Raw genomic sequence first — 26,862 nt, forward strand, 5'->3', positions numbered from 1 at the left:
ATTAGTAGTCATTGCTGTTAATATCTTTCCATTCCTGAATTACACATTAAAGTTTTATCCTAGGATGTATGTTTAGAAAAAAAACAGTATAGAGTATCATCTCAGATCTCAGGCATCCACAAACCATCTTAGAATGTATCCCCCATAGTTAAGGAGAAACCACTGAGGCTCCTTGTCTTGACAGCATGTTTTATGTAGTGAGTATTGTCAACTGCTCAGTTAAAAGATCTCTGAAAAGCTGATGAACCTTTTCCTGATAAAGGCACAAGGCCTTGCAGCAAATGCTCTTTGTAAGTGACCCCAAGCCTCTCTTGACTCCCTTTCCTTGACTGGAGGTTAAGTACAAATACTGCACATTCCTGCCTCCCTGGCAGCCGGGAAGTACTTGCAATGGGCACATTTCTGAATAATCAGATGCCAGGCTACCTGCTTGGCCTTCTTGGAAAGTACTCTAGGATAGTTTTCATTTTCTAGATGAAAAGGTTCTTTTTCAGTGACCAGAGCCCTTTGGTATCATTACCTTTTGAATTTTCCAGGTTTTTCCAACCCAGATGGGTAATAGTTATCTGTCAATTGTCTGGTGATAAACATCAGGGTGAAGCCAGTTAAGCAGACCAGTGGAAAGAGACTAACCTTTCTTTGTACCACTGTACCAGCCTCAGCTCCCCACCAACAATGACTGGATCTTCTTTTATGTGCAGCCAAAGCATCTCTTGCAGGGGGTTCAAAAGCCCAGCAGGTACGCCAAGTTAAGTATTTCCACTCCAGGAAGATAACAACTAGAGTGGGCACCAAAAATTCAAGACTAGGCAATTAAGGATGAGCTGCAGGCCACATCCGATCTGAAATTAGCCTTTATGGATCTGAAATTAGCCTTTATTCTCATTCTTACACATTTAGTGATGCTTGCTTATTCTGGGTGAGAGATTCTACACTAATTGCTGTATGAGTAACAGAGGTATTGCATGTTATATGCTTCAGAAATTCAAGGGAGAAACTGATTGCCGAGAGCCAGAAGCATCAGCAGATAGGATATGAAAGGTGGGTATAGGATAACATAGGAACATCCATTCAATGCCCAACCAGGAATAATAAGTAAGAAAATCTGACTACAACAGAATTTCACATGGGCATTGAGCTTTTGCAGTGAGATAGGTTAAACTACAGAAAACAACATATTTGAACATTTTTTTTCTTTAGTCAATAGACAGTTAACCATTTGTGATTAAAGTAATATGCACAGATTGATAACAAGCAGAAAAATGGGAACATATCCATTCATCCATCCAACCATCAAACCATTCCATTAAAGTACTTCTCTATGCCACACGCCTGTCATTCAATCAAAGCTTATTGTGCTTAGTACCAAGTGTTAGGTACTATTTCAGAACTGGGGATACAGAAGTAAACAAGAGCTAGCCCCACTTTCTTGAAACATACATGTTAGTAGAGGAGGAACAAGATGAGCACATGAATTAAAAAATTATTCAAAAGGGTAAATGAGGCAAAGGTGCTAGTGAGCAATATAATAGATTGTTTGTGGGAACGGAGACAGCATCTCAAATACAGTGCCCATGGAAGAGCCCTAAGAAAGAGTTCTGAGAATAGAGATAGAATACTGAGTCAGGTGCTGAGAAAACGAGGGAGATCCAGATCTGAGATGCCCAAGAGGAAGAAATGGCTGCAGTGTGATTTGCAGAAGGCCTTGTGTAAACTGGTAGTACCTGGATAGAACAATACAAAGGACTTAAAAAGAGCATACCACAGGGACACAGCCACATCAATGTTTATAGCAGCACAATTCACAATAGCTAAACTGTGGAACCGATCTAGATGCCCTTCAATAGATGAATGGATAAAAAAAATGTGGCATATATACACAATGGAATATTACTCAGTAATAAAAGAGAATAAAATCATGGCATTTGCAGGTAAATGGATGGAGTTAAAGAAGATAATGCTAAGTGAAGTTAGCCAATCCCAAAAAACCAAATGCTGAATGTTTTCTCTGATACAAGGAGGCTTATTCATAGAGGGGTAAGGAAAGGAAGCATGAGAGGAATAGATGAACTCTACATAGGGCAGAGCTGTTGGAGGGGAAGGGAAGGGGCATGGGGTTAGAAATGATGGTGGAATGTAATGGTCATTATTATCCAAAGTACATGTATGAAGACACGAATTAGTATGAATATACTTTGTATAGAATCAGAGATATGAAAAATTGTGCTCTATCCGTGTAATAAGAATTGTAATGCATTCTGCTGTCATATATAAATAAAAAAATATTTTTTTAAAAAACTCTCTTTCCCTCCCCTCCCTCCCCGCCTTTCTTTCTCATACCTTAGTACACACTCATGGTAAGATGAATATTCCAGCAATGGAGAGACAGTCAAACTAACACCCCTAAGACATGATAAGACAAATCCAAGGATTGGATAGTTCATAGATAAATGGGCACAGCTTCTTTTAACAAGTTGGTGTCAAGATATAAGAAATGCCACAGTGAATCCTAAGAGTTAAGGACACGAGGACACTGGGCCTAGTGCTAGATAAGATCTGAAATAAAGAAATACAAATTGTGAAGAACATTTTTGGGAACAAGGGAAAATCTGACCATGAACTTGATATCCAATGATATTAAAATTATTGGTTAATATTGTGAGTGAGATGGTGTCGTATGGGCCCTGTGGGAAAATGTTCTCAGATTTCAGAACACAATGTGACATATTAATATGCTTGCCGTCTGAACTTTCCTTTAAAATATTTTGGCATCATATAAAGCACATTGAAGGGGTAGAATTATATCCTGGCAAGACTTTTAAATTTGGAATATAATTACAGTAAAAGGCTAAATTGCTTTTTTAAAAGACTATCTGGGAGGCAAGAAAGGCCATCTATAATCAAAAGTAGATTATTGTCCTGACAGATTTATGAGCCAACCAGGATTAAAGGAGAAGTGCCTAAGGTGATAGAAAGTTTGTAATCTTGATATGCAAAACACAATTTTGGTTAATCAGATGCTAGGCCAGAAAACTTTGAATGAGCAAACTGTCCACATCCAAAGATTTATGTGTTGATAACAGTGCAGACTATCTATTTATCTATCTATCCATTCATCCATTTGGTTGGGAGCTGGGAATATATGATCTTTAGCCATTTAGTATATATTGGCATGATGAATAGGTTCCAGGGTCTGCTCCACATTCTAGGGATATTGCAAGGTATAGAAAAAATTTCCTGTCCTCGTGGCACTTACATGGTATAGGAAGAGAAAGATTGAGAAATCCAGGCAGAGATGTCATATGAGCATATTCCAAGATGACAAGTGATAAAATGGGCAGGAGAGGGTGCTGCTGGGGTGTCCAGAGATAGGGAGTTGGGGGGCAGGGGTTATTGCAGTTTTTAAAGAGGGCAGTAAGAGAAGATGCCCTGGAAAAGTGTCATTTTAGCAAAAACAATGTGCCTGGCTTCCTTTTCCACTGTTTACACACATGAGAACTAATATAAAGCGACAAGAAGTCTGGGAGCTAAACAGCTACACAGCCCTCCAGAAAGTCACAAGGCAAGAAATCAGTCAGACCCTTTTTCCTTTGGAGGAACTTGTTGAGGACCTGTTGTTCCTTAGGTAGAAGAAATGCTGGCTGCTTCTGCGGAAACATAAGTGCTTCTATTTGGAAAGCAGTAAGAACCTCTGCTTCCTCTTGTAGCACATAGCAAATACCACAGTGATACTTGTCCTGCCCAAAATTCTTTTCTTTATTTCTCTATCTATCATCTATTTATTTATTTATTTTGCAGTGCTGGTGATTGAACCCAGGGCCTCTGGTACATGCTAGGCAAGTACTCTACCGCTGAGCTACATTCCCAGTCCTTTTTATTTTCTATCTTGAGACAGGGTTGCTCAGGTGATCCTCCTGCCTCAGCCTCCCGAGTTGCTGGCTTGACAGGTGTGTGCCACTGTGCCTGGCCATCCCACATTCTTAAGTGGGCCCCCTTCCTAGGAGGAAGTAGTTACATCTTTACCTCTCATCCTTATGTAGTACAAAATAAGGGGGGGAAGCTACACCGTGGTTCCACATGTTTATAGCCAAAGGCCTTCCTCACTTCTTTGTTCTGAGGGCTTGAAATAAGCAGAGAAGTATTTTAAATTATATAGTAGAGGCAGAGGCAAGCACAGCCTATTACCACTGTGTCATTAGAGTTTTGGGTTAGCCACAACATTTAGAGGAAGTGCGTTCTGGAGTGATAAAAGTTTTTGTTCATTTCCCACTAGTGAGCCAACCTCTTCTCCCTTTTGACAAGCCCACTTCCTTGCCTTGGAAAGTATTTATTTTAGAAACATCCATATAGTTGATGGCTGAGAAATTTTTGGAGTTAAAATACCAAATGTCAACACCCCTTGCAAAATGTAACCATCGTAGAAGAAAAAAGGCAGTGAAATGCTTGTGGCTGTGTATTTCTTTTTAGGTGAAATCCCTGACAGCAGCTGCTTTTATGACTTATTTCCCCTTCCTAAGAAAAGATTATAATTAAAAACATAGTGATCCCCCTTATCCAAATTTTTACTTTCCATGGTCTCAGTTATCCCCAGGTGACCAGTCCTAAAATATTACATGGAAAATTCCAGAAAGGAAATAATTCATAAGTTTTAAATAACTTTTTCTTCCTTTAGCATATTTTGGTAATTCTTCTATTTTATTTTTAGCCATTGTATATCCTTTCTGTGCCTCGAGGATAAGTTAAAACTTGATCATAGGGCTGCATGTACATAGAAAGCCAGTATAAAGAAGGTTTGGTAGCCTCTGAGGTTTCAAGTATCCACTGGGATCTTGGAACATATCCTTGCAGATAAGGAGGGACAACTGGACTCCAGTTAATTGAAGGATCTAGTTATCTACATCCCCATGTGGGTATATGCAGTGGGTATATTTTGCAGAGTTAGTCTCTGTGGGTTTGAATCTGTGCTGCCATCTACCAGCTCTGGTGTGACTGTGAGCAAGTAACTTACCCTGCTCTGACTAGGTTTCCTCATCTTTAAAATGGGATGCTAATATTAATTACCTTAGGGGATGCTGTGAACAGTGTAAATTGAACACTTGAAACAACACATACTAAGAGATAAATATTATACCTATTTGCTATTATTAGACTACAGCTTGCATTTGTATTTATGATACAATTTGCTTTTCTTTCAATGCGGTTAGGTTTGAAAACAGTATAAATAAAAATGTAATTTGTTTTGGATATACTATGTTTTCCTTGAAGTTCATTATTTCAGGGGAAAAAAATCTATTAAGACCTATTCTTTTATTAAGTACTATATCTAGCAAATTCCCAACTGCTGACCACAGGTTCTGAGGCCTACAGAGATGTACTTGTAAAACACATAAAAAATGTTGTAAGTAATGTGCATATTAACAGACACGGAGAAAAAGTATCCACTGACACATGGGAGACATAGACTGGAAAGCAATTTGTTGAAGGAGTGCTAAGTGAACAGGGAGGTAATAAATGAATAGAAATCTCCAGAGAAGAATATGTGAAAAGGGGCCGTGCGGACAGAGGTCCCTGAAGCATCTGCAGGAATTGCCAACAGCTCAGTGTGGCTGGAGAACAGGAGTGGGCATGGAGACTGAGCAGAAGGGAAGCCCGGCTCCATTCCAAAGAACTTCACTTTAAAGGCTGAAGAGTTTGAACCTTAATCTGCGAAGATGCAGAGCCTAACAGAAAAGCTGTACACAGGAATATGGCAGGATCAGTTGTAATTCAATAAGCACCAGCTGGAGGGAGCAGGGGGACAGGCAGGTGAAGAAGGAGTGACCGGTGGGATGGGGAGAAGGTTCCTGTGGGGCATAGCCAAGGGGAACCAGGAACTGAGAGTTCTGATAAAATAACCTAAAGCAGGGCTGGGATTGTGGCTCAGCGGTAGGGCAGTCGCCTAGCACAGGCGGGGCCTGGGTTCGATCCTCAGCACCACATAAAAATAAAGGTATTGTGTTGTGTCCATCTACACCTAAAAAATAAATATTAAAAAAAACAGGACCTAACAGGTCTGGTGAAATCCCTGACAGCAGCTGACCATCTGGATGGAGGGAGTTAGTGAGAAGATGAAGCTGATGCTTTGAGGTGGTGAGAAAGAGTAGAGATGGACTAGTGGCATCATGGGACACAGCAGGAAGAATGGATGGCTCAGAGTGGAAGTTACTGGGTCAGCTTTGGGCATGATGAATTTGAGATGCTGTGACATACTACTGGAGAGGCATCTGGCAGACGGCTGGAAATGAAGGGCTAGAAATTTGGGCCACAAATACACAGATCTGGGAGGCATGGTTTTTCCATTTTTCATGAACTAAACAGCTGCACATTTTTGTGGACTTAAAAAAAAAAAGAAAAAGAAAAAAAAATGAAAAAGGCTACTCCTCCCGAAAGACCAGATAATAGACCAGATGGCCACTCACTCTGTGCATGGCTAATATGTCCTGTAAACACACAATATCACGCATAAGGAGATATGGAAGCCAGCCTTCTGAAGTTCATCCCCCGCCTGCCTTCCTCCTCTTCTCTTCCCACAAGAATATTTCAAGCCTGCTTCCCAGTTGAGGGATGGATGAGAGAAATTTCCTGAGAAGGTGTTTTCTAGTAGACTGAAGAGCCTAACCAGGAACATTGTTTAAACAGTATGTGTGACCCCAGGGGATGCCTGAAATTGAGGTTGATACCGAACTCTAGATAGACTATAGCCCTTCCCCCCATACACATATACCTATGATGAAGTTTAATTTATGAATAAGACATAGTAAAAGAGTAACAATAACTAATAATTGATAAGATGGAACAATGTACCCTAATAAAAGTTATGTGAATGCAGCCTCTCTACAGTACATCTTATTGTACTGTACTTATTTCCTTCTTATGATATGATACTTTGATATTTCACAGCTTCTCTTTGGCAAAACAAAATTGCCAGCATCTCTACTTGGTGCTATTATTAAGTAAAATAAGAGCTATTTGAACACAGGCAGCACGATACCACGGCTATAGTTCTGATAACCGAGATGGCCATTAACAGGCAGGTAGTATACACAGCGTGGATCTGCTGGACAAAGGCATGATTCATGTCCTGAGTGGAATGGAGCAGATGGCACAAGATTTCATCACACTACTCAAAACAGCATGCAATTTAAAATTTATGAATTGTTTAATCATGGAATTTTCCACTTAATATTTTCAGACTATGGAAACCAAAATCATAAATAAAAGGAGGCTCCTCTATAAGAAAAGTCATGCATATACTGAATACATGCCAGGCGTTCTGCTGGATGTGAGGCTCTATAAGGAAAAAATGGTCCCTGTCCTCAGAGCATACATTCTACTGGGGGAGAGAAAGACAACGAGCCAACAAAATACTGCAACATATGATTACTGTCAGGATGGAAATAAATACCCACTGAGATCGACAATAATAAGGAAAGGGTGTGTTCTTTTGAAAAGGATGATCAGGGACATTCATCCATCTGAGACAAGGACAGCCATGCTGAGGCTCAAAATGGAAATAAGCCCCCATGATCCTGGGGAAACCATCCCAGATGGGAGATGTGTCTGCCCTGGGGTGGGGAGAGCTTGTCACGTGGACTCGTGTGATGCTGAGTCAGTAGGGGACAGAGAAGCACAGATGACACTAGAGAGTGAGGAAGGAGCCGCGTCAAGACGTTATAATCCCCAAGAACACAGAGCAGTCACAGATATTCTGACTACTGTACAGAGGAAGGCTCAGAACGCACACGAGGTAACAAATTTCACAAGGCACTTCTGAGCAATGGCAGAGATGATGGTTTCTAAAGGCTTATTCACCTTATGGTGCTTTACAATGGAAATTTCTACCCTAGGAATGTTTAGATTCCTGAGATTTGTGGGTGTATCTGTACTGGTACCCTGACTGTACAGATAGTGGGGTAGAAAAAGTACTACCTCATTTGCCTGTCACCAATACTGATGACAGAGAAAAAGCATTTAAAAGTTATGGCCAAAGACCAGAGATGTCCTAAATACAGCACCTGAAAGAATGACCTACACAGGGATTTACCAATGTCCATGTAGGGAAATGTCCTCAAATGGAAGGAAGTTACAAAGCCTATCTTTCTATGAATGGCCCATGCCCAAGTGTTATTAAGTGAGTTTTGGCACCAATATGAGTTGTACACGAGGCTGGACTGGATATAGAAATGCTATATCTGTAGTCTTAGCCTCCTATTCCTCTGTGATTAATTCTATCATCATTAAATTACATTCAATGCAATGTTGCTATCCTGGGATTATCTTGTAAACACATTTTCATAAAACCAAAGTGCTTCATTACCACTTCTAATATGTGTACAAATTCTTGGCTCCAATTTTCCAGTAATGGTAGCTATAAAATTCTCCTGAGAAGCGCTTGAGGCTAGCCTATTAACATAACATGCCAAGGATGTACAATGGGAATGAGCAGCATATTCCAGTAGGTACAGCATTAAAACTTTCACACATCTTCTCTTACTTATTGGTAGAATTAAAGACACAACAATTCTTCTCAAACTATTTCTGGAATATAATTTAAATATAAAATTGAAGATCCTGAAATATAAATAGAGAAACTGAAAGTACAATGACTTTATTGCTATTTGAATAGCTATTGAATATCTATTTAAAATGTCCAAAAGAGCCCAAGTCAATTATTCATTATTTTTACAGCTAATTTCCAATATAGGAAATCAGATATTCTAGTATTTTTTGCTTCCCTGAAATAAAAACAAATGGACTTTTACATATTTAAATTTATAAAATAAGAATGTCTTTTTTTACCCAAACTTATTTTAATAATGTTCTCAATCTCATTTAGTACAAAAGGGCTTAAGGAACTATTGTCTATTATTATTGATCATAATAATTACAAAGCCCACAATACTTTTAAAACACCTAATTAAGAAGGGAACACGTCTTAATAGCCATGATTATCAAACCAGAAGTGGGAGATTCATCACTGAGCTCTGGGGAGGGCTTTTATATTGGACAGTGTGAGAGAATGTGTGGGAAAGTGATTTGACTAAGAAAACTCCTGCCCTACACTGGACCTCCCCCACCTACAATCCTAATCTCTGCATGATAAATAAGTCCACTGCACATTTTACCAGTTCAACCTATTTCCACATCTATTATTTAGTATTTCTGAAAGCAAACACTGTGAATAGGTTATTGCAAGTTTTCCCATGTTAGAGATAAACAGGCTCAGGAAGATACATTAGGTTTAGAGCACACTTTAAACCTTCAAAGCATTTGAAAGATTATCTTATTTACTAATAAGACTTCTTTTCTTAACTCCTTAGGTATCTTCAGGTAGCTGTGGTTTCAGTAAAATGAGATTAAGTTCAGCATCTGAAATTTTACATTTAAACCCTGGGCACACTAAAAATGTTACAAATGCTGATATCAGTTACTATTTGGGAAAGATTTTGTTTACCTCCAATCTAAGGAAAGTTTTGAAGGTCTAAATTGTTTTCTAAATGACTGACTTCTTTCTAAAACAAATAGGTTCATTATAATTTTGTGGAGTTTCCTCTGATAAACTACTGGTGCTACTTGTACCATAGGGTTCTAGCAAGGAAAAAAAATTCTGACATAGCATGCTCATATATAGAGGTTGAGGCCAGAGTACAAGAAATAATTTTAAAGATCATTTTTACATGAGACAATTGCGAATCCCACTTAAACTAGGGGTTTTACAATGAAGATGACAATATCCAGATGTTGGTTTTAACAAGAAATTAGTGTTTGTGCCAGAAACAGGTAAAATCACAAGGATCTATATTTTCTTCCTCTTTTCCTACCATCTTGTAACTTGGGAAATGTGTACAGTTTGATTCAAAGATGGAATAAAAAGAGGCCATGCCTCCATGGCTTGAGATCCCTTGCGATGAATAATCTAACCCTCCAAATAACTGTTAAATGCATCGTGCCTCAGTACTTCTCATTCAGCACTATCTTGTTAAGGGCAGCTTTCTCAGTAGGCACAGCTTCCCCGCCAGATGCAGCTCAGATGCACTGCCAAGGCATCTCCTCTCCCAGCCATCACCTGCTTGGAAACCCAAACAAACCCCACTGGTTTGGCCTCACATCTGTAATCTGGTTAAGGCTGTGAAAGTGTTTTGTTTTTCTTCCTGACATATATGAGGTCCAAGTTTATTAAATACAGAAATTCAGCATTTCTAATAAGACCTCAGAACTGGCAACCAGTTTCCCCAAGAGAAAAAAAAAATGCAAGCTTCTGTTCTTCCTCTATTCATCATTTTCAAATTAGTTCCCGAATTTCAGTACAAGAGTCAAGCAGACTCCAAAACTGCTAGAAGCTGCCAACCCAGCATTATGACAGTTGCTTCTCAAAGCCATGAGCTGTCTCATCAAGCGCATTCTTACTCATCCGCTGGCAATGAGTTAAAGCTTTAATTTATCTTCTGTGTGACTCAGTTTGTGACCCTCTAAAGTTAAGTATTTTTCTCCCTTGAGCATTTAATACTACTTTCTTAAACTGCAAGGCAAAAAAAGCAGCTGCAAAATAATCTATTGAAAGAATGTCAACTCCAGAGTCACAAATAAGGAGATACATGGCCAAATAAAGCTTCTCTCTTTGTTTCTCTCTCATTCAATTTTAAAGACAGAGAAAAGTACTGACCCATGAATAGACATAAATTCTCAGACAGCCTGAGATCCCCTAAGTAAGGCTATGAATGTTTCAGCATGGCTGGCTAACTAGAAGTCAGAATGTTTGTAACTTACTACTTGACTCAAAGACAAGTTTTCACATACTCCAAACAATGTATTTGTTGCAAAATGCACCTTCCATAATATCATCTGTTTTTTATATTCTGAGAAAAGTTCTTGGAACACAGAGACCATATGTTATGGTTTGGATGTGAGGTGTTCCCCCAAAAGCTCATGTGTGAGAAAATGCAATAAGTTTCAGAGGAGAAATAATTGGATTGTGAGAGTCTTAACCCAATTTGTGAAACAATCTTTGATGGGATTAACTGAGTGGTAATAAGAGGCAGGTGGGGTGTGGCTGGAGAAAGGGCCATGGCTGTGGGGTATATATTATTTATCTGGAGCTGGAATATCGCTCTGCTTCTTGATCACCAAGATGTGAGGTGCTTTCCTCTGCCACCCTCTCCCGCCTAGATATTTGAACTCACCTCGACCCCCAAGGAATGGAGCCATCCTTCTCTGAACTAAGACCTCAGAAATGGGGAGCCCTCAAATAAACTCTTCCTCCCCTACATTTGTGAGGGTCAAGATCCTTTAGTCACAACAGCAAAAAAGATGACTAAAACACTATAGTTTCAAAGGTTTTCAACTGTGCCACTCACAAATCCAGACTTAACAAGATCCTTCTATGATGATTGCAATGACCCTGATTGACATTTTACTCCCTGAAAAACGTGTTTGTTGGTATCGCAAATTAGTACAACCACTATGAAAATCAGTGTGGAGATTCTGCAAAAGACAAGGAATGGGACCACCATATGACCCAGCTATTCCACTCCTTGGTATTTATCCAAAAGAATTAAAGTCAGCATACTATCATGAAACATTCATACCAATGTTTATAGCAGTGAACCTCACAATAGCTAAGTCATAACTTAGGCCCGGGTTTCTGTCAACAGACAACGCATAAAGAATATGTGATACACATACACAATGGAATTTTACTCAGTCATAAAGAAGAATAAAATTAAGGTGTTTGCAGGTAAATGGATGGAGCTAGAGACTATCCTGCTAAGTGAAATAAGACAGACTCAGAAAGTCCAGGGTCTTATGTTTTCTCTTATAAGTGAAAGTGAGAAGAATGGAAAAAAAAGGTCTCATGAAAATAGAAGGAAGACCAATAGTGGAGAGCAAGGGAACAGGTCAAGGGAGGAGAGGAGGCATGGGGGACAAACAGGGGGAATGAAATTGATCAAACTATATTATGTGCATATATGAATATGAATCCAACTATTACACATAATTATAATACAACAATAAAAACATTAAATAAATAAATGCCCATCGTACCAAAATGACAAAAACAGTTTCAACTCTTATGCTGAGTTCTGGGGTACAATCTGGCAACGGTGACACAGATGAACAAATTTTGAAGATATCATAAACACAAATTAGAGAGATAAACATGAAAGCAATAAAAATACATGATAATAGCAGTTGAAACTGAAAATCTAATATTTTAATGTCAACTAAATAAAAATATATACATATGGGGGAGGGAGGAGAGACCAGGCAGAAAAACAAAACTTATTATTAGTTAAATTATATGTGATTCTCCCTTGACCCAAACCTTGTGAAAAGTTATCATACTTTTAAGTATTTTTTTTTCAAACTATATGTAATAGATGTATATTTTGAATGAAGACAGAGTCTCCCATACTACTAAATGCATCAAGTATTTCAAAACATGATTAATTCCTTCCAGAAAATATGCTGACATCTGTTATAGTAAAAAAGGACAGTAATAACACTAATGAAAGGAACAATATTTGGTATAATGGTAAGCATTAAGGAAGTAATCAGTACAAATAAGAAGCCTTAATTAAAATCCATTGCATTTGAGCACATTTTGATAATGGAATTTTTTTTTTTAGCTACAAATGCAGCTACTAAGGTCTGTTTTGAGCTCCATCTTACAAAAGCTGCACTGAAAGACAGATTCTTATGGTGGTTGCTTCTCTGTCCATATCAGATCAGAAGGAGGTCGAAGCTTGAATGGAAGATTTCCTTAGAAAACAGTAATTTCTCTGGCATTCCAATGCCAAAGAAGCCTCTAAATCAGTAGTTCTCAACAACAATGTGGACTGCCTTGCTCACTGTAGGATGGTTAGTAGCTTCCCTAGTCTCTACCCACTGGGTTCCAGAAGCATCCCTCCCTGACGGTGACAACTAAAATTGACTGTAAACATTTCTAAAGATCCCTTGAGCAGAAATCATACTAGGTTGAGAAATACTGCTCTAAACCAATATTTACTCATTTCCTAAATCAAAGAATGATTGCCAACAGTTAATGGAGTTGAGCTAGTCTCACAGTTACAAATTGTACTTCCAGAGACTTTTGCCTACAGTTATTTTTATTAAAGAGCCCCAACTTCACACTGGGGAACAAAACAGACCTGCTTATTCAAATAGGAAAGTTATTATAAGAATGGACTTTTACAATAAAAGCCCAAAGAAGGGAAATATTATTATTACGAGTAATTGCAATTTCATTTTCTTCTACTTTATTTTACTTTTTTTTTTTTTAAAATGAAAAGATATTTAGGCAGTCACTACTGAAAAGGTGTTAGGAAAATATAAATTTTCCTTTTTTTTTTTCCTTCACTGTTTCTAGTTTTAGAGACTCTTGCAATTTTACTTAAGAATTGCATGCCTGGAATGATAGTCCTTAGTTTTGTTTTAAAGATCAATTAGTTTTGATTATATACGCAGACCGTGAGCTACCATGAAGGTGTGTATATTTGATATGAATGCCAATTAAGTCAACTCAAATATTTGTTAAGCACCTAAACTGTATAAGATTATGGCATGTGTTTCCATGTATCAAGTCACACAGGCCTCATCATGAATACAAACTCCTGGTAAGTAGGATACGCTGTTAACCCTTGAAATACTTTCTGTGTTCACTCAGCACAATTTTACCTTTTTTCTTCTGGGCAGTTCCAACTACCTGTAAGAAGAACTGATGTTTTTGACTTTTATTCTTTCTTGAAGAAAAAAAATCAAATCAACCGAATAAAACTTTATGTTGTAATTACAATATAAACCCAATGAAATTTTCATTTATCAAAGATACATTACAGATCTTCATATCTTCATATTTTTATGCTTATATTTTACAATATTTTCCTATTTCTATCATCCCAAGAAGTATTACCTATCTCCAATTGTGCTAATAAAGACCAAATAGTGAAAGAATGATGGAATTGTCCAGAAGGATGATACAATAAGGAAATTGTCACATTTATCACTGTGTTCTTAAAAGTAATGCTTCATCTTTCAAGAAGGTATTAGAGAAGCCTAGAGGTTTACATTGAATACAGCTGCAAATCGGAATTTTTTTCATTTTCCACATATTGGCAAAAAGCAAAAAAAATGGACAAAGGAGACATTTTCCAATTCCTGGATAAATCAGAAGATGAATGAAACTGATTATGCAAGTGAAATCTCAGACCATGAGTCTCAGATCAGGGTGTCCCAGATGAGCTTTCCCAAGCTCCAGAACTGAGAAGTGAGCAAAGCATTTCCAAGAACAAAAAGGAAATATGATATTCTCACCCACTCAGTCATTCAACAAGGACAACATCATTCAGGATTTTGCAACAAAGATGCGAACATCTGCTGTTAAAAAGATTGTGACAGTGGTTTTTTTCCCCTTTTACGATGCTAATACAACAAAATTTATTTGAAGTAGTTTAGAAGTACACAAAAGCCCAAGGCAGTGGTGTCTATAAAGGCCATTAGAAGAAAAAAAAAATCACACAGAAATTGGTGTTTGGGGAGTGCCTAATCTACATTTATGTTTATAAATCCAAGATAGAAAACATTTTAAAATAATAAAGAAAGCAGTTTTCTCAACAAAACGACCAGCAAAATTCTAGAAGTGTTAGATTTTTACAATAATTAAGTGGAACTGCAAGAGCAAGGAAAGACTAAGAACTATGGTTAGCTACAACTGAATAGAGATGCTTACATGAAAGTTGGAATCATTATTTATAAAACAGACATCTTCCAGGTTCGTGTATGGAGGATGATTCAAAAAGATATTACTCATTTCAGGGTTCTGCACCTTGAAAACTAGGAAAATATGGAATAAAAATCTAGGCATACCATATTTAAATTATAACTAAAATTAAAAGTTATTACGTTGTCATATTAAAATTTCTAATAAAATTACTTCCCACTATCCCCCCATTCTTGGTTCTCTAAGTTGCTTTCAAAAACATTAAAAAAAAAGACCATCATCATAATAAGAATAATATTATAAAGGGCCCATTGTACTCAGATTGGTGCTGGCTTTCCTGAAGTAAAGAAGCTTGTCTTATTTGTCCCTCTGGCAATCCCCAGAATTGCTTTAGTTGCCTATAAAGAGCTCCCATGTGCACACCCCCCCTACGCCTCCCCACACACACCCACCCCTACACACACATACCCACCTACCCCTACACACACATACTACACATCCCCTACACACACACACATACCTCCTACACACCCACACACACACCCTACACACAGCCACACACAAAACTGAAGGGGACCCTAACAAAAGAGAACTCTCCTAAGTTACCATCACAGCCTTGAAGGAGGGAGTAACTAGATGCAATCAAAAGTAATCATTCACCTACATCTGTCTCACCCTCAAAAAAAAAAAAAAAAAAGAAAGGAAACAACATGATCATCTAATCATTTGGGAAGATAGGTCAGGTTACCTCTCAGCATATTCTCACTAATGCTTGCAACCCTAAAAATTACTGACTACATCATTACAGATTCTGTTTTGAAAAAAAGGAAGGTGACTGAGCACCTGCTACAAGAGATGGGTGCTAGTATAAAACAATTAGAGGATCTTCCCTTCCTGCATTTGCTCTGAGAGTTCAACAGCCCCTGGGGGACCATGTGGTTCTGAAGCTGCAGTTCCTGGTGGGGGGAAGCTCAGCCTCCTGCTCCCCACTCCCAGAGATACACTGGAAGTGCGTGTCTGCTCTTACAAATTAGCTTTCTAAATGAATTTTCCCCATGGAAAAAACGTTTAGCCATGATGCCTGAAATCTGTGTACTATTACTGTGAGCTATATTACTGATTGCATAAGTAGGCATTTTGAGAGGATCTGAGAAATTATTATATTAGAGAAATAAAAACTCAGTTATTTAAAAGTAAATTTTTGGAACAAAACCCGTTTATCTATATTAAAAGATTTACCTCCTTTTGAATGAGGTCCTAAAATAGAGCTCACTGCCACAAGGGCTGTTTCCCTAAATGCTTGATGAGCAATAGCAGAACATGGATTCTTTACAAAAACAACCCTGATTATCTACTAGATAACAAATTACAGTAGACTGTGGATCAAATTCCATTCCATGAGGATCACAGTTCCTCTTCGTTTTTTTCCCCTCCTCAAGAACTGTCATATAAAGTCCCCTGAGCATAGTTTAAGTCAGTTGTGCTCAATTCCTATTCTGAATCTACCTTTCAAGCATCACAAGGAGAGCTGCTCCTGAAACCAGGAGGCTGCAGGCTGGCAGAAGCCCAGGTTGGGTGAGGCTGGGTGATGCAATTCCTCTCTCACTTTGCTCCTGCCTCTGTCAGATGAGAAGGCAGGCACACCTGCCCACAGGGCTACAGGAAAACAGGTTCGAAAGTGACGCAGGTGACCCGATGTCTCAATTACAATTCACCCAAACCCATTCTTTCTTTTATGTTAGACTCACAAACATTTAAAAATAAAAATTAAGTAGTTCAGCCTTGAAGTATATAATTGGGCTATCTAAACCATGTGTTTGAATAGGAGGAAAAAGAAAGAATGATTAAGAAAAGATCAGGTTATGTAGGGCTACACAGTCCGAGATGCAAGTGTTACTAGGCACTTGAAATGTGGCTACTTTGAGTCCAGATGGGCTGTTACAATAAAGACCTGGGGGTGGGTGGTTGTAGTGCAGTAGAAAAGTACGTGCCCAGTTTGAACTCTGGCGCCACAAACCAACCAACCAAAAAAAAAAAAAAAAAATCTGGATTTTAAAGATCTAGTATGAAAGAAAAGAAATAAGAAAACAAATGTGAACTATCTTAATAAATTTTTCATATTAGTTAAATGCTGAAATGATATTTGGGATATAGTGGATTAAATAAAAACATTGTTGAAATTAAATCCACTTTTTCTTTGTACATTTTTATAATTGGCATTAGAATATGTAAAAGTACACATGTCGCTCACATGATATTAGACAGGCTGGGTAATGGTGGCACATGCCTGTAATCCTAGTTGCTCAGGAGGCTGAGGCAGGAGGATTGCAGGTTCAAAGCCAGCCTCAGCAATTTAGCAAGACCCTAAAAAACTTGGTGAGACCTTGTCTCAAAATTAAAAATATAAAAGGCTAGGGATGTGGTTCAGTGGTAAAGTGCCATCAGGTTCAATCCCTGGTTTAAAAAAAAAAAATCCTATTAGATCTGTGATAAAACATTGGGAGGTTCTGTATATCCAATGATGAACCACCAAGTCTTTTGGTAAATACACTATTCAATTTGTCTTTTGATAAATACACTATACAACTGTAGTTTGCATGCTAGAAGATAAAGAGATATGACTATTATTAGCAGGTAAGTTAGGGTACGAATGAATATTATAAGAATTCAAAGGTAGACTTGTAAAGGAAATATCTTTTCAGGTTAACATCAAAACACATGTAAGATTTTGATAGGTCATGATCAGGTATCTTGATCATACATTAACTCCATTTGAGGAAAAAGGAAAAACATTTTAGAAGGAACAGAATGGTTAAAAACAAAAGCCTACAGAATGAAAAGGCCACACGTTATAAGGTGTCAGTAAACAGAATGAGGTATGCGTATAAAGTTGACAATGCAGGTTGGGGCCATGTAACATGGAGTTCTGCGTGCCTTGCTGGGGAATTGGCTTTTTTTTGTTTGTTGGTTTGGTTTTTTTTGATGGTACTGTGGATTGACTCCAGACGAAGGGTTCTACCGCTGAGCCACATCCCCAGTGTTTTTTATATTTTATAAAAATAAGTTGCTGAGGCTGGCCTTGAACTTGGGATCCTCTTGCCTCATCCTTCCAAGTAGCTGAAATTACAGGTGTGCATCACCACACCTCAGAAGATTTTTCTAAAGTTAAGGAAACCATCAAATATTTTCTGCCAAGTCCAACAGGATTAAAAGTGCACAGTAGAAAGATGGTGAAAGCAGGGAGAATTTTCTGGAAAGGGAGTGGTAGAGTGGGAGGGAGCAGGAGTGGTATTAATTCCTCAAGGGAGTAGAAGTCAAGGGAGTAGAAGTCAAGGGATGAATGAATCCTAGAGGCATTAAAACAAGAGCAACAGGGAAAACACAAGGAAGAGAAAGTGGGACACTGATGTTGTAACAGGTAATAGAAGAAATTTGTCTAGTAGACAATAAATGACAATCTGAACTAGCAGGTTGGTAGGTAGAGGTGGCGGAGCCAACGAGACGAAAAAGACAAGGGGTGCCGTGCTCAGGAGCTCAGGCAGAACACAATCACTAACGGGAAGACAGGAGGCAAAGAAGGAGGTACGGGAGATACTGAAGTAGAGGGGGAGACCTGCTCATTTTTTCAACAAACCTTTAACTGAGCACCCACCAAATGCCAGGTACCTTGCTGCACAAGTTCACAACGGGTGGCTATGAAAGGGTCAGGAGTAGAGGATAAAGCAGGGTGATGCTGGGAACCCAGGAGAATGGCCTGGATCACCTGACATGTGAAAGAGGATAGGTCGTCAAACTGTGATACTGAAGTGCATCTAGTGACATCGAGATCCCAGCTGATGTTACAGCATGAATAACAAATGGGATTAACTGGTAGGGTTACATGACTTGATACCTTAGAAAACTCAGAAGCAAGTAAGAGAGAAAATAATTTCTTCCAGAAATTATTGGAGAAACTGACAAAAATATGTTTAGAAGTGTGAAGGGTACCAGTAAGCCCAGGACATTCTGTGGAATGTGTAAAAATGGTTATCCATTGATTCCATCCTGGTTTGAAAGATCAGGAAAAAACAAAAAGAAAAGGGAAAAAAAGAGGACAATGGATTATTATAAGTTGGAATAAATCAGGATGATAATTATGAGGGAAAGGTGAAATTCAGTGACACCTGATGCAGGTTTTAGGTGTAAGATCAGAAGATCATGGTCAGAGAGGCAGGTCAAAGCTGGAAACCCCATGGGAGTGCTTTTCCTGAGGGATGACATAGTCCACAGGAGGACTGCATTGAACGTACTGAAAATGGAACAGAATAAAGGTGACTAGGAAGGCCCAGACTAGCATTTTAACTGAATACTAACTTGGATGGTGATATCTCTGGAGACAATAGGAGGTAGGTGGCCATATGACCCCATGTGCCTGAGTCTCTCCCTTTAGGATTGTGGTCCTCATGTCTAGTTTGGATAGTGCACTGCATTGTTTCTCCAGTAGTAGGTAATACAGCAAGTTAACAAACAAACAAAATCAAAACAAAAATAAACCAACATCCTTTAGTTTGGTGTTTGTAACAATGAGAACAGAGGAGGGGATAACCAGGAGGTCCAATTACTGACAGAAATAAATAAATAATGGGCTGAAAGGTTGAACAGAAAGCCTTGTGAATCTATTTCCAGGAGCAGTGAGAAAACATGTAGGCAGAGAAAGGGCCACTGGTTAAGTGAATTTCCTAAGACATAATGTTAGTAACACTTTCAGTTAAGTAGTAAGTTGGAAAGGATAGAAGGAAAAGATCAAGACCCATTGAGATTGATTCTTAATAAAAATGAGTTTTTATAAGGTACATGAAATGTGTTATGTGGGAACAGGGCCTGCCAAAGGCCTATCCCTATCAGAAAAAAGCAAAAACATTCATTTTTATTTATTTATTTGGTACTGGGGATTGAACCCAGCGGGGAGCTTAGCCACTGAGCCACATCACCACTCCTTTGTATATTATATTTAGAAACAGGGTTTTGCTAAAATGCTTAGGGCCTTGCTAAGTTGCTGTGGCTAGATTTGAACTCGCAATCCTCCTGTCTTAGTCTCCTGAGCCGCTGGGATTACAGATGTGCGCCACCGTGCCCAGCTTCCAATTTTTAATTTTCAAAGTCCCTTGTATAAAAATGATCATAAATGGCAGATCACCCATGTTGAGCAGGGTTATAAGTATTTATCCAGTGTCTTAGCATTCTAAGCAGCCATTGAGCTTTCCTGGTTTACTCGCCATTCTCTGGATTTATATACGCACTACCAACAATTTGGTAATGGGCGATAACCAAATCAAGAATCCAGGGTTGGGTTTGTAATTCAGTGGTAGAGTGCTTGCCTCGCATGTGTGAGGCACTGGGTTCAATTCTCAGCACCACATATAAATTAATGAATACAATTAAGGCCCATCAACAACCAAAAAAATATTTTTAAAAAAATTAGAATCCAATAGCATGTGAACAAAGAAAATGGCTGTACAACTTGAAACTTTCCCTTTTAGTACTGGCTGCATTGGTACCATGTTGGCAGAGACCTGGTGCAAAGACTTTTCTTAAAAGCTACTCTGAAGCTTTCAGATTTAAATACAATTTAGGAAAACTATCAAAGAGTTACTTTGAAAAAAGTGAGAAGTAGGCCACTTTAGACCAAGTGGCAATTAGACCCAAACCAAAGGATGCCCTGCATCTGGCACGTGGAATAGATGTGTGAGGATCCAGCATGGAACCCGAATATTCCATTCCATGCAATGAAGTGCAAAAAGTTTCTCAGAAGCAAATCCTGCATCACTGAGGCTTCCTGCCCTGGGAGAAGGAAGTTGTGTCATTAACTTTTAGCTTCTACGAAAACAGAGAAATATTTGCATGCTTACAGATAGCTTTTTGCTTATTTCTTTCTCTCATTCTTTGAAATTTGTTTTTTGTTTTTATTTTGGTTATTTAGCTTTATGTTCAGCTATACTGAATACATTAAAAAAAAAAAACTGGTAAAGAGGGAACACAAAAGAGCTAGGCAACACCCACGAAAAAGAAGCCTTTTGCCAACTGACAAAAAAAGGCAGCTAAGATTCCTGAGCATACACAGATAGTAAAATTATTTTGAAAATTTTACAAAAATGTATTCCACACTTACACAAAAAATCTGCCTGAAGTTAGAAAACTTTGTACTGTGTAACAGCAAGTCTTACAACTTGTATTTAACCTTCTGTTGGGAGATCTGTAACACTAGGGAACATCAGAGAGAATAGTGGGGGAAAAAACAAGTGACACAATCCTCACATTCTGGAGGATGATACAGCAAGAAATCAACTGACCCAGATGACATTTCTAATCCAAAGATTCTACATCTATTATCCTATGATTTTACTCCAGAAGCTTGTCTTCAATTAAAAATGGGAATCTCATAATAAATTATGGGATTAAGATCTCATAGAAAAACAGATGAAAATGTTAATCACAAAAATGAAGAGAAAGAACTTTAGCATTTATGAATGCCTTTCACTTTAGACATGAAGGAAAATGGTGACAAAGGCAAAGAAATCCCCCCAAAGACAACAAAACCCCAAAACCAAATCTTTCTTTTAAAAAGTTTACAGAATTAATAATTGACAAAAAAAGAAAAAGAAAAAACATCCCAGAATAGTGTTTACAAAATATTTCCAAATTACAGAGCAAAAGAGAAAGCCAGAGTATTCATTTAGATTTCAACTCCCTGTTAGAACTACCAGTGATCTACTATAATATTACTGGGATTTTAATCTCAATTCTTGAGATTAAAATTAACTCCACCAATTATATTAAAATTAAATAGCATGCTATAATCTTTAACAGAACTCCAGGGTTTGATAATTTTTTTTCCAAAAGAGAAAACTTTGATAGTAGTGAGCAGAGATCTTTTTGGTGAGAAATATAAAGACACATTTATTAATGAATGCAAAACCACATACACGATGTTTTAGCATGTATGAGGCCCAAGGTGGGACACCTTACCTCCCATCTGCATAGTCCGTGTCTGCTCCACCCCACCACACATCAGAGTCGTCCTCCTCTGCATCTGCAGAATCGATACTGTCACTCTCCTCGGCCAGTGGGCAGCACACGAACTCTACCCCGCGGAACTTGTCAATTCCACAGGGCAGCAACATGCCATAGTCATGCAAGTTGGTGCTCTTCTCGCTGCAGGTCTGCAGAGGGGAAGGAGAGAACGTGAGGCAGATGCTTTTCCTTGTAAGAAACACAATAACCAACACACAGACCTGAAATATTAGGAACCAATTTGACAGAGGAAATAATCGACGGTTTACTTTTTGAATGGATTTACAACGGGGTCTTTAACATGGGCTAGTTTGGTATTCTGTGTGTAAATGTGGTGTTGGGGACTAAACCTGCACCTTACTGAGGCTAGGCACACACTCTATACCTGTGCTACATTCCCAGCCCAGTATTCATTCTTTTTTTTTTTTTTAAGGTTTATCATTTATTTAAGAAGAACATGATGTTAAACAATAGAGGTTCATAAAAACAATTAGAATGGAAACCAGTTGGGAAAATGCAGAGGAAGGCTGCTAGGCATCAGAACATCTATGCTTTCTGGTTTTATTGGTGTATGAAAGATCTGAAGGTTCCTTTCGTACATCCCCAGCTCATTCCCACCTCCAGGACAGACCTAATCCTCTCGCTTGGATTAGCCTTATTCTAGAAATTCTAACTCTGTTGGCTCACTTCCCAGAGTAACAATCCCAGAAAGAGAAGTTATCTCTGCAGCCACTCTGAATCAGAACTTAGAGTCACTAGAGATTTTGTTTCCAATATCTTTTTGCTTTCCTGGGATTTTCTAAATATGCTCAAATCCAACGTAGCAGAAAGCTCAGACATCATCTACTGGTGACACAGGAGAAATTAATAATTCAACCGCCTGGGTAAACAGTGACAATATTGCAGAATGCATTTTGACCTCATAGGAATCTATGAGTCATTTTTGTTTCTTAGGAACAAAGGATTTTTCTTTTGACAACTCAGAAGAAATGAAAAATGAGGTTATCAGATGGAGAGCTGGGCTTCAAATTATGTGGTTGGTTTTCTTAAGCTCAGCAAGCTCTTCAACCTCCAAAACACATTTTTTATATAAAGTAAGTTTTATTTTACAGTGAATCAGAACATATTATTTTATAAAAGGCAAAGGCGATGCCAAATTTTAAGTGGTGTTTTCTGCCTAACAGCTTTAAAGCTATGATATAAGGGTAAATCGAACTAGATCAGATTTTTCCAGCTCAGCACTACAGACATTTAGTACCAAATAAGTGCTTGGGGTTGAGGAGCTGTTCTGATCACTGTAAGATGTTTGGCAGAAGCCCTGACCTCTAGTGACAACACTCCAGTAGCACTTCCTCTCCAGTTATGACCATCAAAAATGTCCCATGTTTCCAGGAAGGAGGAGGGGAGCAAATCTGAGCTAGATAAAGGAACCTAATTCTAGGAGACTGATCTCATCATCTCACCACAAATAAAACTGTGTACTTTTGAGAGAAAAACATTATAACAGAGGGACAGAGCAGTTTCTAAGGCACTAATTCCACAAAGTGACATCTCATATGAATTGTTTTGTGTCTTTTGCTGGCTCAGCCAAAAGCAGAAGTTAGCAAAGGGCTGGTTTGGTGCCACAGACTCACCACTTGTGGGGGAACAGAGGTGGCAGCGTGGCCTGGTGAATGCCAGACTGGACAGCATGACTTGGAAACCGAGTCCTAACTGTACCTTCCACGTGGTATCAGACAGGCTGCTTCCCTGTTCTATTGTTTCAGTCACCAACAGAAAGTAAGGGCAATGCTTCAACCAGAAAAACTTCTGGTGGGACCAAAGAAAACCACAGAAAATCATTTGAAGGAGAGGTAAAATTTAAGGTGCTAAGTACTAAAGATTATAGTTTCAATTTAATTTATAAAACATAAAACAGTTTTAATCTGTTAGACATAATGAATCCAACTCAAGGGCCCTTGTTTCACTCCTTAGAAATGTGCCTGGATGGGGAGGCTGAGTGTGTGTGTGGACAGAGGGGACAAGGGGACTCTAGTTTCTGTTCAATTTTGCTGTGAACTGAAAATTGCTCTCTACTCAAAAAAAAATCTTATGGATTTTTTAAAAGAATTTATTTATCAACAAGCTGTTGCCTCAAAAAGAATTTATTTTATCAACAAGCTGTTGCCTCAAAATGCCCTCCAAACTGCCACCAGGTATGATCCCAGGAAATCTTCACTTTGCAAGAAGGAACTTATGGATTGGTACCTCTTTGGCGACGGTATGCCAGTGAAGGTGGGTTTCACAAACATCCATCCGCTCCTGGTGTAAGAATTTGCACTTGTCAGGAACAAGAAGAGCATCGCTTACAAACTCACCAACTGAAAGAAAGAAAAAGCACCTCCTGTCACTCAGGTTGCACATACTGGTCTTACCACAGAGGTCATTATCAAGGCAAGATGGGGCCAGATGAACTTCAGGGAACTTTGCAACACCTAAACAGTGCAATCAGGTCTGAAGTGCTGTTACAGTGTGGAGTCTGGTCCCCCAAAGCAACCTAGCAGCTTGCACATTAACCTTGATGGTTCATCAAGGACGGATTTTCCTACGTATATAAATGATCTCTTTCTTGACTTAATTGGAATTTCTGCTTCAAAATTAATCATCTAAGAGCTTTACAGCTACATAATCAATTACCATTCAATTATAGCAACTAGTGAAAGACAAAAATTCACATTGTCAATTTGAGCAGAATCAATATAAACATGGTACACTCTTTCTTGGACCCTCACCCCCACCTTTTTTGAGACAGGGTCTCACTATGTTGTCTAGGCTGGTCTTGAACTCCTCAGCTTAAGTGATCTTCCACCTCAGCCTCTATGAAGTAGGTGGAATTACAGGAGCACACCACTGTGTCTGATTCTTTCTTAAACATTTTAATCTGCTTATGAACTAGTAGATATTTTAGCATATTTCAAATGCTAAGTGAAAAAGAACCTAAATATACATGTGTACTTATATATGTTTACATAATATATAAAACAAATTAGCTCAAATTATAAAAACTGTCCTTTTACCTTTTTTTAAGAAAATGTGTATCATGCAAATTATGTCTAGGCATTGCTGGCACCACAAATATAAAGATATTACTTAAAGTCCATGAATTTACATTCTAATGAGTGTGACCACACATTACAAAAGCTGTGGACTTCATTTTTGTTTGGTTTATTCACTGTCGTATCCTCCAGCGTATAGTACGAATTCTTCACACAGTAGGTAATAAATATCTATTGATGAATTAACAAGTTCAATCTTATAACAGAGATAAAGAAAGTGCTAGGCCAATGTAGTTAGAGAACACATCTGCTTGAGTGCACTGGGATAGACCTCAAGATACAAACAACATTAGAGATAAGTCTGAATGTATGAGTACAGAATGCCTTGTAGAAATAAAGAGAAGGACGATATCTATCCATTTACCACTATACCCCCAGGGGTATACATTGGGCTCCAACTTTGGAAAGTATGAGGTTTTGGACATTATTTTGGAGATAACAAAGTAAAAAAAAAATATGTTTTAAACAGCAATAACATGTTCAGGTTTGTTTTTCAGATAGTCTGTTATTGAGTGAAAGATGGATTTGGGGTAGTGAGACAATGGAGGCAGGAAGACCACCAAGTAGGCCACTACAGACCTTCAGGTAAAACAAACAGTAGCAGATTTAAGCCCACAAGCCTAATTAAGTAAGGAATGCAGCAGATGTTCCACACACCAGCAAAAACAGCATTTTTTTCCCTTGCATACTATGTCATATGACATTTTCTGAAAATCAACATAAAGAACAAAAAGGCCCTAAGGGGGACGGAGAGTCATTCCCATAGCACTGTTTTTAACTTCAATCTTCTTTTTCTTTTTTCCTTTGGTACTGGGGATTGAACTCAGGGCCACACAACCACCGAGCCACATTCCCAGTCCTATTTTGTATTTTGTTTAGAGTTGCTTAGAACCTCGCCATTGCTGAGGCTGGCTTTGAACTCAACTCGCAAATCCTCCAGTTTCAGGCTCCCAAGATGCTGGAATTACAGGTGTGTGCCACCGAGCCTGGCCTAAAATTCAGTCTTTTTCTAGCTCAAATATGTAGGATATCTCATGATACTTAAGCACTTATTTTAATAAATAATATTTAGATTAAAATTCTAAGAAAATGGTAAGTTAGAGAAAGTTATGTATCTTTTCTTTCCTTAATTCTTTAAGGGCACCCATGAGGCCCACAGCATTGTATTGTATAGAGTGCAATAAATTATGAGACACGGTACCCCCTAAGGCTGCAGGTGGTACTTGGTGGGGAAAAGCCAATGACTATGGGGTGCCTAGTCCGTGGCAGTGGCTGCCGCTGCAAATGCCCCATTGCATCTTGTTTCACAGAGCCCACATGATGTCACCACCTATAAACCCACTTCCCAGGAGATAATTCCCTGCCAAGAAACCTGTGGAAGGCCACCCACACCTCAGGAGACTGCAACCTAGTTCCAGAGATAAACATTAAGATAACAAATTATAAGGAAGAAAGTAACATAATAATGCAAATGACATCACATTTTTCTTTTCCTTCGAATGATATAAAACAAAAACAAGACCCCAGGGGAGTTGGACAGTGGAAATAAAGGTGATCTCTTTGAAAACCAATTAGGCTTTACCAGATGAACTCCTCAGGGTTTCTGATGTCACAACCAACCCTAGCTGCTAGGATGAATACCTGACACCTGCGTCATCCTAATGTCCAAGGCTACCAGAAACAGAAGTATCTTAAGATACCCATTTCATCTGTTAGCACTGCTCAGTCATATTTGCAAACTTCCAAAATAATAAGTGGTGATTCGACTTTACAAGAAAATACTGGAAGGATTAAACATCTGGCTCAATGCTATTAAAACTAAATCAGGGCTGGGGTTGTGGCTCAGTGGAAGAGCGCTTGCTTAGCATGTGTGAGGCACTGGGATCAACTCTCAGCACCACATAAAATAAATAAAATAGAGGTCCATCAACAACTAAAAGAGAGAAATATATATATATATAT

At 38.5% G+C, this 26,862-nt stretch overlaps 1 protein-coding gene across 7 annotated transcripts in view; it reads right to left on the minus strand.

Annotated features, from left to right (window-relative positions):
• Positions 1-26,862, minus strand: part of LOC107136416 (amyloid beta precursor protein) — a 239,009-nt gene that overhangs the window by 115,491 nt on the left and 96,656 nt on the right. For all 7 annotated transcript variants that reach the window (XM_048803538.1, XM_048803537.1, XM_048803536.1 and 4 more), the window contains exons 4-5: positions 24,053-24,165; positions 21,761-21,954 (exon numbers count right to left, since the gene is read on the minus strand). In XM_048803538.1, coding sequence (XP_048659495.1) covers positions 21,761-21,954; positions 24,053-24,165 — 307 coding nt within the window. The remainder of the gene's footprint in view (positions 1-21,760; positions 21,955-24,052; positions 24,166-26,862) is intronic.

Source organism: Marmota marmota, unplaced genomic scaffold (genome assembly GCF_001458135.2).
Source record: "Marmota marmota marmota unplaced genomic scaffold, marMar, whole genome shotgun sequence".
In the NCBI taxonomy this organism is placed as follows: Eukaryota; Metazoa; Chordata; class Mammalia; order Rodentia; family Sciuridae; genus Marmota; species Marmota marmota.